Raw genomic sequence first — 15,584 nt, forward strand, 5'->3', positions numbered from 1 at the left:
ATGATGTGTACCAAGAAACCCTGGAATGATAGAACTTTTAATATGGTTCCCTATTAGTAGTTTTGAAAATTTATTGTATGAGGAACTTTTAAATTATCTTTATACACATTTGTACCTATGATATATTAATTTTTTCACACTATGGCAATAGTTTTGCTGTGTTAAAAGAGTTCTGTAGTATATTACGTAGAAAGTGTCTGTTTGACTTTACTTCCATTTATAATAGCATTTTACTACTTTTAAGGGAATACATATGGAATTGAATTTTTTTCATCTGTTTCTATTCAAATAGCAACTGGAAGCTTTTGGATGGTGTTCCTCTATCAGGAAAGAAGGAATGATAACCAAAGTTTTCTGTTGTTTTGTTTTGGGCAATTGGAAAATTAAGGAGCAAACTGAAGAAAGTGCAGTGGCAACAGCAAAACCATCTAGAATCCAGATGGAGGAAACAAGGAATGATCATGTAGATTAGGTTACTAGTGTCTGAGGAAAAACAAGGGAAGTGGAAAGCAAAAAGAAGATGTCAGCAGAATAAGGATGAAAGTGAGAAAAGAGAAAAAGCTTTGCTGAGAAATCCACCTGAAAAGATAATGCTGCTGGCTGTCTCATGTTGCACTGACGGTGTAAATAGGCTTGAATATACAATTTAAAACTTTTCTTTACACCTGATGAATAACATCTTATCAGTAAGGCAGCAAGAAGCTGCTTTGCAATATGGGGTTACTGATGCAACTGCCAGAATAGGTAATTTTCATACACAGGAAATCCATTGTTCTGGAAAGAACTATTGTGGCCAGGCTTACACACCATTATTCTATCATATGATTTGCATCATGGAAGGATCCTTATAGAGCTTGGGAAGGTGGGGTTGGCGTGGAATATTGAATTTGATCTTTTAAAAAAAGAATTACAGTATCATCCCAGTGAGCCACTGCTAATACAGTTCCTGCACTGGTGCACAGCAGAGTTTGATTCTCAATTCTGACTTTTTCTCTCAAACCCAATAAGGCCTGGAGCATGGTGTAAGCTGCATGCACAGCCAGTGACAGGAGGGTGTGGTTTTCACTAAATAGTTAAAGGGCAGTAATGAGGAATGTCAAAGTGAGTCCTTCCAGACCTAAACAGGAAGGATGATTTTTAGAGCAGGATGGTAAAAACAAAACAGCTTGTGGGATCTAAAACCTGTATGAATGTAGAAAATCACCCACTTTCCACCTAAGAGACAGGGTGTAAACAATAGCTAGCCCTATGGTAGTGATTTGAAGAAATCCAGAATTGAATTTCAGATATTGACGTTACTACAGGATGAAGATGGTTGACTATGTTAAGACTCTCAGCTGCTTAGGCTCTAGACAAGCTCAAAAGTTTCTCTCTCACCAACAGAAGTTGGTCCAATAAAAGACATTACCTCACCTACCTTGTCTCCCTAGGCTCTAGATTAGTGTTTCTGACCTGAGTTTGACTAACGCAGGATGTAATCAGCCAAATAGTTAATTAGAGTGGGCCAGATCTAATGGAATAAAAAAATAGAATCCAACAAAGTGATTCAAAATTTAAATTTCTGTGTAGTCGTCGATGCCAACATACCATGATAACAATCAACCTGTCTTAAGTGCCTTATTACTTAAATACTACCATAAAAAGAAAAGGAGTACTTGTGGCACCTTAGAGACTAAACAATTTATTTGAGCATAAGCTTTTGTGAGCTACAGCGCACTTCATCGGATGCATAAAAGTGGAAAATGCAGTGAGGATGTTTTTATACACACAGACCATGAAAAAATGGGTGTTTATCACTTCAAAAGGTTTTCTCCCGCACCCCACTCTCCTGCTGGTAATAGCTTATCTAAAGTGATCACTCTCCTTTACAATGTGTATGATAATGAAGGTGGGCCATTTCCAGCACAAATCCAGGGTTTAACAAGAACGTCTGAGGAACGGGGGGGTGGGGGGTTAGGAAAAAACAAGGGGAAATAGGTTACCTTGCATAATAACTTAGCCACTCCCAGTCTCTATTCAAGCCTAAGTTAATTGTATCCAATTTGCATATGAATTCCAATTCAGCAGTCTCTCACTGGAGTCTGGTTTTGAAGTTTTTCTGTTGTAATATCGCAACTTTCATGTCTGTAATCGTGTGACCAGAGAGATTGAAGTGTTCTCCGACTGGTTTATGAGTGTTATAATTCTTGACATCTGATTTGTGTCCATTTATTCTTTTACGTAGAGACTGTCCAGTTTGACCAATGTACATGGCAGAGGGACATTGCTTGCACATGATGGCATATATCACATTGGTAGATGTGCAGGTGAACGAACCTCTGATCGTGGGGCTGATGTTATTAGGCCCTGTGATGGTGTATCCTGAATAGATATGTGGACACAGTTGGCAACAGGCTTTGTTGCAAGGATAGGTTAGTGGTTCTGTTGTGTGGTATGTAGTTGCTGGAGAGTATTTGCTTCAGATTGGGGGGCTGTCTGTAGGCAAGGACTGGCCTGTCTCCCAAGATTTGTGAGAGTGATGGGTCGTCCTTCAGGATAGGTTGTAGATCCTTGATAATGCGTTGGAGAGGTTTTAGTTGGGGGCTGAAGGTGACGGCTAGTGGCGCTCTGTTGTTTTCTTTGTTAGGCCTGTCCTGTAGTAGGTGACTTCTGGGTACTCTTCTGGCTCTGTCAGTCTGTTTCTTCACTTCAGCAGGTGGGTATTGTAGTTGTAAGAATGCTTGATAGAGATCTTGTAGGTGTTTGTCTCTGTCTGAGGGGTTGGAGCAAATGTGGTTGTATTGTAGAACTTGGCTGTAGACAATGGACCATGTGGTGTGGTCAGGGTGAAAGCTGGAGGCATGTAGGTAGGAATAGCGGTCAGTAGGTTTCCGGTATAGGGTGGTGTTTATGTGACCATCGTTTATTAGCACCGTAGTGTCCAGAAAGTGGATCTCTTGTGTGGACTGGTCCAGGCTAAGGTTGATGGTGGGATGGAAATTGTTGAAATCACGGTGGAATTCCTCAAGGGCTTCTTTTCCATGCGTCCAGATGATGAAGATGTCATCAATATAGCGCAAGTAGAGTAGGGGTATTAGGGGACGAGAGCTGAGGAAGCGTTGTTCTAAGTCAGTCATAAAAATGTTGGCATACTGTGGGGCCATGCGGGTACCCATAGCAGTGCTGCTGATTTGAAGGTATACATTGTCTCCAAATGTGAAATCGTTATGTGTGAGGACAAAGTCACAAAGTTCAGCCACCAGGTTTGCCGTGACATTATCGGGGATAGTGTTCCTGATGGCTTGTAGTCCATCTTTGTGTGGAATGTTGGTGTAGAGGGCTTCTACATCCATAGTGGCCAGGATGGTGTTTTCAGGAAGATCACCGATGGATTGTAGTTTCCCCAGGAAGTCAGTTGTGTCTCGAAGATAGCTGGGAGTGCTGGTAGCGTAGGGCCTGAGGAGGGAGTCTATATAGCCAGACAATCCTGCTGTCAGGGTGCCAATGCCTGAGATGATGGGGTGCCTAGGATTTCCAGGTTTATTCTCTTTCAGATTACTTTCAAGTTCTTAGCTAATAACTATCTGACAGTGAAATGTTTGCAGTCTCAAAGAGCAGAGGTTTTTAAATGCTATTTATTGGAACTTTTGAGGAAATTCAGTTTACCGAGTATCGTAAAAGCTTTGTACAAAACTGTTTGACCTGCTGTTATGCTGTCATAAATATTTTCCCACAGATGTGTATAATGCTTGATTTTTAGAGGGGCTGAGCTCTCCCAGCTCCAACTGAAGTCAATAGATGTAATTTCTCAGTACTTCTGAAAAGTTTGTACATATTGTTTGCTAATGTAAATGGTAGTGTCATACACCTTTACCTTGAAATTAATAACTTTCTTTCCTCACTAAACATAACTTTTTCTTTAATACAATGTTAAGTTGACCATATGTTGATATTAACTGTTCTTCCCAAAAGTAAATGCTAATAGATTTCACATTATAATATTTACCTGGAAGAAAATCCCTCACTAAGGAGTTAATTCCAATTAACTATTTAGTACAAGATCTATTACTATTCAGTACATGTTCAGGTAAATCACTAAACTGAATAATAGTGCTTAATAATAAAATAGCTTACCATTAAAGTAGTTTACATTTATACTGGGAGACATAAGGCATACAATTCTCAGGAGGTTGTGTATACCTAACTGTTTAGTATATCCTGGATACAGATACTATATCTCTCAGCATTTCATTCTTTCCTCTATAATTTAGTAAAGTTTAGGAGATGAAGGCTCAGACAAAATACAGTATTACCCTGTAATTCTGTTAAATCTGAAAAATGCCAGATTTTTTTAGATAGCAATTCTTCAAATGTGTTATAAAATTAATTAAGATTGAAATGGTTAATTTGATCTCCAGTTAACTTCATATTTAGTAACATTGTTTCCATTAGCATTATTAAACATTTTAAGCATTATAAATATGGTACTTGTATGTTAACCCCTTTGGTGTTGCTGAAGCTGATTTTTCACTACCAAGTGTTTTATACCTTTTGCAGTAGCACATCCTGAGAAATATTTTTGCTCACAGCTCCAGGGAGTTAGTTCTTTGATGTCTCAAGCTAAAATTAAATAATTTGTGTGTGTTTATATAGAAATGTATACTATTATAAAGTTAGATTGTGAAAGGAATTCTCTTGAGCAATTTCCTGATGGAACATCAGTCTTACAGTAAAAGAAAAAGCAACTTGAGGGTTTTTTTTGTTTAATTATTTGGAAGTGTCCAAAGTCTAGCCTATTGTACAATTTAGTCTTGCTTCATGGAAATGAGATCCCCATGTGCAGACCTCACCATAATGGCTCTTATCTTGTCAAGTTCTGGATCTGCTGTATCCCCATATTTCATTTTTAGATATATAAGCTGAAGAAATGTTACACTTGAATTAAAAATATATCACATTTGGCCTTATGGTGGTGAGAACCTTGCAGGGTCCATTAACTTCAACTTAGCACTCCTGAAAATCAGCTTCATAATGCATTTAAATTATTTTACTGATTCAGTTAAGGTGTTTTGGGAGGGAAATTTTGAATTTTCAGAACAAATTTAATCAAGATCTTTCATATAATTTATATCAGTGCTTAATTTCTGTTTAATGGTTTATTATGCTTTATGCATTCATAAAATCTTTTATATTTATCATTAATGCAACAAACTTTACAAAAAGCTCTTGTTAAGCAAGGGACAGATAAAAATTAAGAAATACAAACACAAAACTATTAATAAAGATAAGAGAATGAATGTTAGATTTTTTTAAATGTTTGAAATGTGCTTTTGTAAATTAAACTAAGCTCAAAGCTGTTTTGCTAATCAAAAGTGAAGTTTAAATGGTTAATGTTTTGATATCATTTGAAAATGTGCAGCTCTAGAAAATTAGTAGTAGTAGTAGTATTTTATTTCAAAAATTGTTAGTACCTGTGAAGTGGTACCAATTTTTATATCCAGCGGTTTAAATTCAGTAGTGAGCTATGAATTCATAATTTCAATTGATTTTAATGATAGTTGTTTGTGCATTACCAAAGCTAGTGTTTGGCCTGGTGGGGTTTCTTTAAGCAGTAGTGCAGATACCTTTTTTTTTTTTTTCCATGATTATTCTTTCAGCACCTTTCTTTCAGCAAAGCCCTTAAGTTCCATTGACTTTAAAGGGGCTTAAGCACATGCTTAAATTTAAGCACATGTTTAAGTGATTTGTTAAATAGGGGTAGACTTGAACATGTGCTTCACTACTTTTCTGAAATGGAGCCTTAGGGACTTAAATTTAAGTTTAAATATAGTAGAGTATGAAGTAATATAAAATTCTTTGAGTGCTTGCTCATGTTGATTCCATTCTAGGTGTGCGTGCTCCCACATGCACAGTTGTTGGAGAATTTTGCCTTAGCAGTATCTGTAGGCTCGACTGTGGCGCCCTCTTGAGTTCCGCACTCATGCATCAGTATATTAGGCGCCGCCTGCCCTAAGTCCTCTCAGGTCCTTCTTACTGCCCATGACAGTCGGTTGGAGCACCTTGTTTTGCATTGCAAGAGCATTAAGAGCTGGTTGTTATTCCCTCTGTATATAGTTCTTAGGTACTCAGTCAATTTAAGTAAGTGTTAGTTGTTGGTTTAGTGGCTAGAGTCACGGCTGAGCCATCACCCTGGGCTTCAAGCTGTGTTTGTCATGCAACAGGCCAATGCCTATCAATGACCCCCACAGCAACTGTTTGAAGTGCTTGGGGGAATCCCATGTAAAGGACAAGTGCAGCATTTGCAAAAACTTTTGTCCCAGAACCCAGAAGGAGAGGGACATCTGCCTGAAAGCCCTCCTGATGGAGGCCGTTGCGCCTGGCATCGGATCCCTCCCAACTGGACTCTGCTCCCAGCACCTCAGCATGAGTGTGGAGTACCCCACCGGCACTGGGATCCTCCCAGCGCTGTTTCCCCTGCTGGTGCCCAAGAAGCAGCAGAAGAAGGGTTCCCCAGCACCATCCACGCAGGGGAAGGGGGACCTGGGCAAAGGACCTAGTTCAGGTCATGTGCCCACCCTGGAGCTAGAGGGGAGTACCGCTATGGTCGGACCCCCGGCCCAGCCAGGAATCTGCATCCAAATCCCAGGAGTGGTAGGGAATCCCGGCTCCAACAGGGATCTTCGTCACCTGAGACGGCCCAGGCAGCCAAAGATCTGGTGGGCCTATTGGCACTGCAGATGCCACACCAGGCAGTGGACGTGGCTATGGCCCTGCATTCCAAGGGCAAGCCAGCTATGGGACCTCCGCAAAGGGCAGGGGAGCGCCATCAATGCCCAGACCACAGGCGTTCGTCCCCATCCCCATGGCCTAGGATCCCGGTCCCACAACCTCAATTGCCGGCTAGAAGGCCCGGGTCCCCAGCACTGCACTCTCCTTCCTGAGGCACAGAATGCCAGAATCGAGATACTGGTCCCCGCATTCCCAGCACCAGCCAGTCTCCCGCCTAAGATCTCCTTGGTACAGATGTCTATCCCCTAGGCAGTCTCCTAGGCGTCCGTCCCTGCCAGTGCAGGACTGCTCACCATCATGGCACCAATCTCCACTGCCCCAGTACCGCACGAGGGAAAGGTGGTGTGGCAGAGCTCCGACCTCGTCCCAGTGGGTCCTGCACTTCCAGGCGGTTTATGCTAGCTTCAGAGGCTCACTGCAACCCTCCACTTAGCCCTTCTCTCTCTAGGGCAAGGGATACAGTCTACTGAGCTCTTTTCATCATAAGCCAGCAATGGAGGTTGGTGAGAGAATTCCCAATGTGTCTGTTGCTCCTACAGCCTCATGCCAAAATAGTTTAGCCTCCTGTCCTGACAGGGGCCTGTTTTCCCCTTCCAGGAGCTGTTTCTGTAGTGGTGGGTTGGGGGGAACCTGGGCCCGCCCTCTACTCCGGGTTCCGGTCCAGGGACCCTAATGGTAGCAGCTGTTGGCAGCCAACCTTTCACTGCCAGAGTTGCTACATTTCCCTGGGCCACTTCCCCACAGCTCTCCTGCTTCTCCCTTCTTTACCCTTACCTTAGGGCTCCCTTACCAATGACTTGAGGGTGTCTTCATTAACCAGCCCTTCAGTCGCACTTCCTCTCCTCTGGCTCCCTGGCTTCTCTCTGCCTGACTGGAGTGAGCCCTTTTATATTATCAGAGGGGCCTTAATTTGAGTCAGATGGTCACATTAGCTTAATGACCTTACCTGACTCTTTGCAGGTTAATTTTAGACTCAGGTGTTCTCATTAGCCTGGAGCAGCCTCTGCTCTGGTCAGTCAGGGAACAGAAAACTGTTAATCCAGTGGCCAGTATATCTGCCTTCTGCTACTCTGCTGTACCCAACTGGCCTGGGTCTATTACAGTGGAAATCCCCTCCCTCTAGACATAGGTCTCCAACAAGGGTTAGTTGGCAGACACAGGCCTCCCCAGCCCCACCGTGGTCACTGGAAGGGGACTGGTCCATATCAGAGCCAAGATTCAGCCCATCATCGAAAGGGTACGAATCTCCATCAGCCCACAAGAACAGCGTGGCGGTGGCGTGGCAGCAGGGCCAGTGGCCTGCTCAGTGGCCATGTTGGAATGCTTAGGGAGTACCAATGATGCCGGTTCCATACTCCCACCATTCTGGCCACCTTGGACAAACCCCCGGCACTGCTGGCACCGGGTTCAGAGCACGGTGCAGAGTCCATCACAGGGGCAGCACAACAGGTGCCGCCCATCCCCCTGCGATGTCCTCATAGTCTTCATTGTCGGACGAAGTGGTGGCGTGGGCCTCCCAGACTGGCAGTCCCCCAACGACTTTAAGGTGCACCAGGCTCTTCTTAAAAGGGTGGCTGACAACTTAAACCTCAAAATTGAGGCGTTGGCAGAGCAATCAGATGAACTGTTCGACATCATACCATCCTCCACCCTGGCCCGCATCACGCTGCCTGTCTACCCAGGTGTCCAAAAGATTGCTAAAACGCTCTGGCAGACCCCAGCTTCAATTCTGCCCACTGTCCAAAAGGTGGGAAAGAAGTATTACCTCCCAAAAGAGGGTTCAAATATCTCTATACACACCCACCAGCAGGGTCACTGGTTGTGTCCGCAGTTAACGAGAGGCACAGGTAAGTGGCACACTGAAAAATAAAGATGCCGAACAACTAGACCTCTTTGGCAGAAAGAATTATTCTATATCCAGTCTACAATTTCAGGTGTCCAACCACCAAGCCTTGTTGGGCAGGTACAATTTTAATGTATGGGTCTCCTCATGCAAGTTCAGGGAGGCCCTTCCACAGAACCTGGCCCACTAGTTCACCATGATCCTGGAGGAGTGCAAAGCGGTGGCAAGGGGCACCCTCCAGATGGCCTGGGATCCTAGAGACTCTGCCGCCAGTGTGGTTGCCTGGGCAGTGGCACAGCTCTTGGCTACAATCTTTGGGGTTATCCCAAGAGATGCAGGCCGCAATCCAGGACCTCTTGTTTGAGTTCACGGGGCTCTTCTCTGAGCTCATGGACCCAAGGCTGCATGGCCTTAAAGACTCCCAGACCACCCTGCAATCACTGGGCCTCCACACTTTGCAGCAGGCCAGAAAGCAGTTCTGGCCTCCTCTGCCTTCTCCTTCTAGGTCCTGGGGGTCTTCCTGACAGGATGCCTCCAGGAGAAAGGACAAAGACAAAGGATTTGAGCGATGACACCCTTGGTCCTCTCCCTCGCCGGTTCAACCCGGCCCCTCAAAACATCACGGGGGTCAGAGGCAGGCATTTTGAAGGTGCACCTAAGGATGGTGCCCCAGTCAATTACCTGGATCCACCTTCCTATTCTTTCCTCAACCTCCTGCACCCCTTCCAGTCGGCATGGTCGCAAGTGACATCGGACCATTGGGTGCTCAACACAATATCCTTAAGCTACAACCTACAGTTCTCAACTGCCCCTCCCTCCCACCCCTCTTCCCCATCCTTCTTCAAGGACCCTTCTCATGAGAAACTCATCACTGGGGAGGTTGAAAAACTCCTAAGGCTGCGGGCGGTAAAGGAGGTCCCTCGGGATAGGAGGGGAAAAGGATTCTACTCTCGATATTTCCTAATCCCAAAAGCAAAAGGGGACCTAGGACCCATCCTGGACTTGCGTTGCCTCAACAAAAGTTGAGGTTCTGCATGGTCTTCCTGACCTCCATCATCCCCTCCCTGGAATCAGGAGACTGGTACACCGCCCTCGACTTGAAGGACACATACTTCCATATCTCCATCTTCTAAGGGCACACACGGTTCCTCCATTTTGTGCTGGGCCACCGCCATTTCCAATTCACAGCACTGCCCTTTGGTCTCTCATCAGCCTTGAGAGTGTTTACAAAGTGGATGGCTCCAGTGGCGACTTACCTGAGGCATCAGGGCATTCGGATTTACCTGTACCTCGATGACTGCTAATCCAGGGCCAGTTTTGACACCAGGTGCGGCAGCACTGCGATCTAGTCACCGCCTGTCACGATCTAGGACTGTTGATAAATGAGAAGAAATCAACTTTAGTTCCAGTGCAGCGCACAGAGTTCATAAGACCTGTCCTCGACTCTACTCAGGCCAGAGCCTTCCTCCCTGAAGACCAATCCCATGCCATGAAAGACCTAATCTTGCATTTGCAAGCCTGCTCTCTCACCACTGCTCACAGGTGCCTCAGGTTGTTGGGCCACACAGCAGCCTGCAGTTACATGGTCTGGCACACATGGCTTCATCTCAGGCCCCTTTAGGCATGGCTGGCGTCGGTCTACGTCCCCAACATACACAACATAGACCAAGTAATCAAGGTTCCAGACCACATACTGTCATCGCTCGCCCGGTGGCTCGACCCTGCATCAGTGTTGGAGGGAGTCCCCTTCGCGGCCCCATCCCCATCGGTTACCCTGGTCTCCGATGCTTCGGATCTGGGGTGGGGAGCCCCTCTAGACGATCTTGGCATGCAAGGATATTGGTCAAGTCACGATTGCTCCTTAGACATAAACTTCAGAGAGCTCAGAGTGGTCCGCTTGGCCCGTCAAGCTTTCCTGCCTCAGATAAAAGGCAGGGTGGTTCAAGCCCAGATGGACAATACTGCCGCTATGTTCTATATCAACAAGCAAGGTGGTGCGCGGTCCTCTGCCATTGGCCAAGAAGCTCTCAGGCTCTGGAACTTCTGTGTTCAGCATGCCATTCATTTTGTGGCCGCAGACCTCCCCAGGGCCAGAAATGCTTTGGCAGATCGCCTCAGCAGGACTTTCTCATCTTGCCGTGAGTGGTCAGTCCATCCGGAGGTGGTCAGCCTAATCTTCCAGAGGTGGGGGACTCCCTGGGTGGACTTGTTTGCATCCAGACAGAACAGGAAGTGCCACGCTTTCTGTTCGATTTGAGGGATTGACAGAGGCTCCCTGTCGGACACTTTTTTACTTCTGTCGTCAGGACCCCTGATGTATGCCTTCCCTCCAGTGCCATTAATCAACAGAATCCTCGTGAAGATCAACTAGGACAGAGCGAAGGTAATCCTCATAGCGCTGGCTTGGCCGCACCAGAACTGGTTCGGCACGCTGCTGGACCTCTCAGTGGCCGCCCCATTACAGCTACTGCTCTGGCTGGACCTGTTGTCTCAGAACCATGGCAGACTGCTGCATCCGAACCTGACAGCACTGCACCTGACGGCTTGGCTGCTGCATGGTTGAATGCAGATGAGTGGGAGTGTTCGGCCAGTGTCCAGCACGTCCTGCTAGGCAGCAGAAAACCCTCAACCAGAGCGACCTACCTGGGCAAAAGGAAACGGTTTACATGCTGGACTTCAGATGAAGGTATTCAACCTGAGCAGGTCTTACTGCAGTTAATCCTGGATTATCTCCTGCATCTTAAGATCCAGGGTTTGTCCCTTTCATCTGTTCAGGTCCACTTGGCTGCTATTTTGGCCTTCCGTCCCCTGCGCGAGGGCAGGTCAGTTTTCGCCCAGGACATGACTGCCAGGTTCCTCAAGGCCCTAGAGCACCTCTGCCCTCACGTCAGGGACTCTGTTGCTCCGTGGGACCTGAATCTTGTGCTGTCATGGATCATGGGGGCCCCCCGTTGAGCCTCTGGCTTCATGCTCCCTTCTCCTCTCCTTGAAGGTCGCTTTCTTGGTTGCAATAATATATGCCCACAGGGTCTCTGAGATTAGGGCACTTACCTCAAAGCCACCCTACACAGTGTTTTACAAGGACAAGGTCCAACTGCGACAGCACCTGACCTTCCTACCCAAAGTTGTTTCACAGTTTCATGAGCCAGGACATATTCTTACCTGTCTTCTTCCCTAAACCTCATAAGTCAGAGGCATATCGCGGGTTGCATTCTCTGGACATCAGAAGGGCATTAGCCTTCCACATAGAGAGGACCAAGCCTTTAGTAAGGCAACACAGTTGTTAGTCGCAGTGGCCAACAGAATGAAAGGTCATCCAGTGTCGACTCGGAGAATCTCATCTTGGATTACTGCCTGTATCCGCTGCTGCTATGACCAGGCCAAGGTGCTTCCTCTGGCGATTGTAATTGCCCATCAACCAGAGCACAAGGACATATGCTAGGCTGCCACCTGGTCATCCATCCACAGATTTACATCGCATTATGCGCTTACCCAGCAGGTCCAAGATGATGCTGGCTTTGGTAAAGCAGTATTGCAAGCTGCATGACCGTGAACTCTGAGCCCACCTCCATGGATGCTGCTTTTGAGTCACCTAGAATGGAATTGACATGAGCAAGCATTCGAAGAAGAAGAAAAAACAGTTACCTACCTTTAGTAACTTGTTTTTCAAGATGTGTTGCTCATGTCCATTCCATTACCCACCCTTCTGCCCCTCTGTCAGAATTGCCTGCAAGAAGGAACTTAGAGGGCCGGCAGCGCCTAATATACTGACGCATGAGCACGGCACTCAAGAAGGAGTCACAACCAACACTACGGATACTGCAAATGCAAAAATCTCCAACAACTGTGCACATGGGTGCGCGCACACCTAGAATGGAATGGACATGAGCAACGTGTATCTCAGAACAACAGTTATGAAAGGTAGGTAACAGGTTTTTTTTAAAAAGGTTGATGGCACATATTAAAATATATTATATTGTAATAGGAGTACATAAAAGGTTGTTATGAAGCACAGCAAACTTCAATAAGAGTTAAATGTGTGTGCAGTCAGAATTAGGATCTGTGAGATGTTGACAACAGTAAAAACATAAGAATGGCCTTGCTGGGTCAGACCAAAGGTCCATCTAGCCCAGTATCCTGTCTTCCAACAGTGGCCAATGCCAGGTGCCACAGAGGGAGTGAACAGAACAGGTAATCATCAAGTGATCCATCCCCTATTGCCCATTTCCAGCTTCTGGCAAACAGAGGCTAAGGACGCCATCCCTGCCCATCCTGCCTAATAGCCACTGATGGCCCTATCCTCCATGATTTTATCTAGTTCTTTTTTAACCCTATTATAGTCTTGGCCTTCACAACATCCTCTGGCAAAGACAATGTTTATATTGTTTATGGTATGAAGCAAAAAGGATTAAATTTTTTAAAGTAACATTCTAATTTTAGTCCCTAATTCTAATATTTTTGGACTGTGCCATGATTATTTGCATTTTTATTGCTATTGGTATGAGCATACAGAGGAATTGTAAAAATACTACTTTTCTTCTTTTGTTGGGGAACAGAAATGTTTTGTGGATGCAGTGAAAATTAGTCTCCATAGCCTAAACAACCGCATGTCCAGCAGTAAAGTAAAAGTAGCATTTAATAATTGCCAGTCTGGGTAATGTAGTTTGATGTTCATACCTTTACTCAGGTGGAGCCTGAGAAGTTGAAGACACTAACAGAAGGTCTGGAAGCCTACAACCGAGCCAGGAAGAGGAACAGAAAGTAAGCAGATGCTTATTCATTTACAAATTAATTAAAATCATGAGGTCCTCTTGTCTACCAAGAGACTCTCATTTCACTCCCAGAAGTATCCTTGACATCAGTCGGAATCTTGGCTGTATCAGGATTTGGTTGTTAGTTATTAACCTGCAGCCTATATGGAATGCATGTCTTTCTGATCCTGCAACAGGAGGCTTCTGAAATCCTGTGGCAGCACCTCTGACAGTTTAGGCTCAGCTTTCTTATAAGGGAAAGCGTAGATGGTGGTAGCATAAAAACCCAGTGGCAGCTTCTAACTATTACAGTGTGTTTTATATCCAGATAATTTGCCTCTTCATTTTACTGTATGTCTGTCTGTGTGTGTGTCCTGGGGGAAAGAGGAAGAGAGAAAGAAATGATATATACTGAAATACAGTTTTTTGTGAAATCTAATGAACCAAAACTCTGGACTGCACTGACTAATGCACCATTCCTCTGGAGCACCTCAGCTCTGCAGGGCTGAAGCTAGACTCCTGCAAAAGTCCACACAAGAAGGAGCTGCTTTACAATTATTAGGAGGAACAAAGGATCCTAGCTTCAGTCCTGAGGAGCTTAGGAGATCTGCAGAAATGGAGCACCTAGTTTCTGAATTCCTTATTTTATGCAAGTTATGAATTTTACAATTTTATAACTTTGTAATTTGGGGGTTTGTATGTATGCATTTTCTGATACACCAGCAATCTTTGAAAATGCCAGCACACCCATGTGAATTTTCAGGTGTAGATTTGAAATTTACACCCAAAATCATTCATTGCATATTAGTAAGTCAAAAGTATTCTGAACAAATACTATATGACTTTGTGACAAGCATTTTTTTTTCACACAGCACCAAATTGGTATGGAAAGGGTTACTTCAGATAAGTTCAGTATATTTTGTCATTGCTGGCAAGCTTTTCAGAATTCCCTAATCCCAGCTATGTTTAGTGTAACCAGACTGGCTGCCATATGCAAATCTTTTATTATACAATATAACAAATGATGTATATTTGAACTATATTTGGTTTTATCTGTTTTTTTTGGACTTTATTTAAGATTTTACAAAACTAGGCGAGAGATTTTGAGCAATGTGAAATATGAGAAGAGGGAAAAAAATATGGAAGAAAAGAGGAGAAGTAAATTGAGTTTAGAGGAAGAAGACCTAGACAGCTATAAAAAGATACAGAAGTTGACAGGGTTGTAGTGTGCTATTGTTTACTTGTTGTCGCACTGACAAACTGTTGGCTTGTATCTGAACAGGAATTTAAAGTACTATAGGCTTACAATTCATGTCTTCAAAACAATAAGTACAGGCTTAAAGGAATCAAATAATTACAGTAGAGCCCCGTTTATCCGATCTGGCCCTGGTTCCAATTAGATCAGATAATCAAAAATTCGGATAATCAGGAAAGTGGACAAAGAGCTTTCAAAATGTTGTTTTAAGATGGGGAATTGCTTTTAAACTAGCTGACCCCTCCCTGAAAAGTTGTCATCTTTATTTACAGCTTACACGAACCGTTACTTCTAGTAAAGAGTACCAGTTTCTAAAAATGCAGAAATGATAAACTTAAGCATTAAAACATAGCCCCCTTCTTTACAGCAAATACAAACCATTATTAATAAACAGTGCCAGTTTTTAAAAATGCAGACATGATCATTTTAAGTTGCAGCAACCCCAATACTCATGGTAACTAACAACAATAACAATATGTAATATGCATAAAGTATTAAATTAACATATAGTATTGTACACAGGACAACGGTAAGTACAGCAACACTCATATTTATAATGGCTGGGAAAAAATTGACAGTTTGCGATACTATGCTTTTTCCAGTGTTCTAATCTTGGGCTGTTTTTTGCCAGTGACTGGCCTTTATTTTATTAATACTCTCTATTTTAGCATCCAATGATAGTACTGCATGATTTCGCTTAGTAGTCGCAGTCATTTTACAAGGCTGAAAAGACAGGATGGTTACAGTAGTGTTGCCAGGGAGGTGACGTCAATTTCCCATACTCCTGTCTGTGCACTAGTTGTTCGGTTAATACGGAGAGCTGGATAATGAAATCGGATAAACAGGTTTCCGCTGTACTTGTCTTTAACGCCTTTTAAGGTGTACGCTTTTCTTGTTCTCTATCCATGTGGTATTTTCTGAGCAATATTGCTGGTGCCAGTGAGACAGTGCTATCCTTTCAGCACCA

The 15,584-nt window shown here is 44.3% G+C and overlaps 2 protein-coding genes across 8 annotated transcripts in view; one reads left to right on the plus strand and one right to left on the minus strand.

Moving 5' to 3' along the window:
* ORC4 (origin recognition complex subunit 4) overlaps positions 1-15,584 on the minus strand; it is a 407,571-nt gene that overhangs the window by 312,065 nt on the left and 79,922 nt on the right. The window lies entirely within an intron of this gene.
* MBD5 (methyl-CpG binding domain protein 5) overlaps positions 1-15,584 on the plus strand; it is a 269,324-nt gene that overhangs the window by 225,388 nt on the left and 28,352 nt on the right. For all 7 annotated transcript variants that reach the window (XM_073305424.1, XM_073305421.1, XM_073305422.1 and 4 more), the window contains one exon: positions 13,299-13,372. In XM_073305424.1, the coding sequence (XP_073161525.1) occupies positions 13,299-13,372 (74 nt within the window). The remainder of the gene's footprint in view (positions 1-13,298; positions 13,373-15,584) is intronic.

This window comes from Lepidochelys kempii, chromosome 11 (genome assembly GCF_965140265.1).
Source record: "Lepidochelys kempii isolate rLepKem1 chromosome 11, rLepKem1.hap2, whole genome shotgun sequence".
In the NCBI taxonomy this organism is placed as follows: domain Eukaryota; kingdom Metazoa; phylum Chordata; order Testudines; family Cheloniidae; genus Lepidochelys; species Lepidochelys kempii.